The sequence below is a fragment of the Carettochelys insculpta genome, chromosome 22, assembly GCF_033958435.1.
Source record: "Carettochelys insculpta isolate YL-2023 chromosome 22, ASM3395843v1, whole genome shotgun sequence".
In the NCBI taxonomy this organism is placed as follows: Eukaryota; Metazoa; Chordata; order Testudines; family Carettochelyidae; genus Carettochelys; species Carettochelys insculpta.
The window spans coordinates 20228643-20230170 of record NC_134158.1 but is presented as its reverse complement, the minus strand read 5'-3'; the positions used below and the strand labels follow the sequence as shown (position 1 = coordinate 20230170).

The 1528-nt window shown below is 66.6% G+C and overlaps 1 protein-coding gene across 1 annotated transcript; it reads left to right on the top strand.

The window, feature by feature from the left end:
- Positions 1 to 692: 692 nt before the first annotated feature.
- On the top strand, positions 693 to 1193 carry LOC142025294 (transmembrane protein 229B-like). Its single transcript, XM_075017918.1, has one exon. The coding sequence runs from the start codon at positions 693 to 695 to the stop codon at positions 1191 to 1193; it is 501 nt and encodes a 166-aa protein (XP_074874019.1).
- Positions 1194 to 1528: the final 335 nt, after the last annotated feature.

The following is a 1528-nucleotide window of genomic DNA, read 5'->3' as shown; positions in this document are numbered from 1 at the left end:
GTAGAGGTAGCAGTGGGGGAGTGACCCCCACTTTTCCCCGCTAATGTCGGGGGGTGGCAGGGCCACCAGCCACTGTGGGCCCCACAGCAAGGTGGGAAGGGGCCTAGCTCTGAGCCCCTGGAATGGGCATGGCCAAGGGTGCAGGGGGCATGGCCAAGGCTGAGGGGGCTTAGCCAAGGGTGGAGAGGGCAGGGCTAAGGGCAGAAGGGGCAGGACCTAGGTCATTTCGCCCTTAGCGCCACTGGGCTCATGGTGCTGGCCCCTCCCCTCAGAGTCACGCGCTGCCAGAGCCGCCCTGCCATGGCATTTCAAAGGGGCAGCGGTGGCGGCTGGAGTTGTGAGCCCCTTTGATAAGCTGGAGCCTGGGGGCAACTGCCCCCTTTATCCTCCCCCCATTGGCAGGCCTGCCGGGGTAGCAAAGTGCCAGGCACTCCTGGCCTTCCTGGCCCCATAAGCATGGCCCACATCCCAGCCCCTGCTGCGGCGCGCTGGCTCCTGGCACCCTGCCTGTGCGGCTGCCAAGCTGGGCTCTGGCTTTTACCCTTCCCTTGCTCCCGACGGCTTTGCAGGTTTGTACCTGCTTCGCCAGTGGCCAGAGACCACGTGGGGCCAACTTCTCCTGCTGCGCCCCCCGCGGTGCTGCCCACTAACGCGCCCTCTCTCCGTGCACCACGGCCCACAGATCCAGCGCCATGGGCAGCCACGCCGATCCCCTCAGCCTCCCGACGCGCTGGTACATCTACGCCATCCACGGCTACGTCTGCGAGGTGATGTTCACGGCCGCCTGGGCCTTCGCGGACGAGCAGGACTGGAGGTTCCGGGGCGTCACCAGCATCTGGGCCCTGTTCATCTATGGGACGGCTGGCGTGGTGGAGGAGCAGCTGTACCTGCGGCTGCGGGGCCGCTGCAGCCTGCCGAAACGCTGCCTGTGCTACACGCTCTGGATCTACCTGTGGGAGTTCAGCACCGGGTCCCTCCTGCGCTGCTTCGACGCCTGCCCCTGGGACTACAGCCACTTCCGCTGGCACCTGCGGGGGGTGGTGACGCTGGAGTACGCCCCCTTCTGGTTCCTGGGCGCCCTGCTCCTGGAGCGGCTGGTCATCAGGATAACCCTGCGGCTGCGGCTGAAGGGGCCCAGCCCCTCGCCCCCCACGGCCATCACTGCCAGCTTAAAGCCCTGCAAGGGCTCCTGAGCAGGAAGCGGGCTGGGCTGGCTGCTTCCTCCGAACTTTCTGCTGCGGGACCCCAGAGACAGCAGGACCCTGCGCTGCCGGGGCCTGGAGCCACCTTGCCTGGGAGATGGCTCTGCATGGCGGGGGGAGCTGTGATCATCCCATTGTCACCGCCCCTGCGCCGAAACCCTCCTGCTATGTGGCACCCTCGACCCACTCCATGGGCACCCCAGATCTGACCGTTCCACCCCAAGGCCCATGCAGGGAGATTTCTCCCGGGATAAATCCACCCAGGCTAGTTCTCATCCACCCTACCTCATCCCTGCGCTCGGCGGCAGGAATGGGGCACAGGAGGC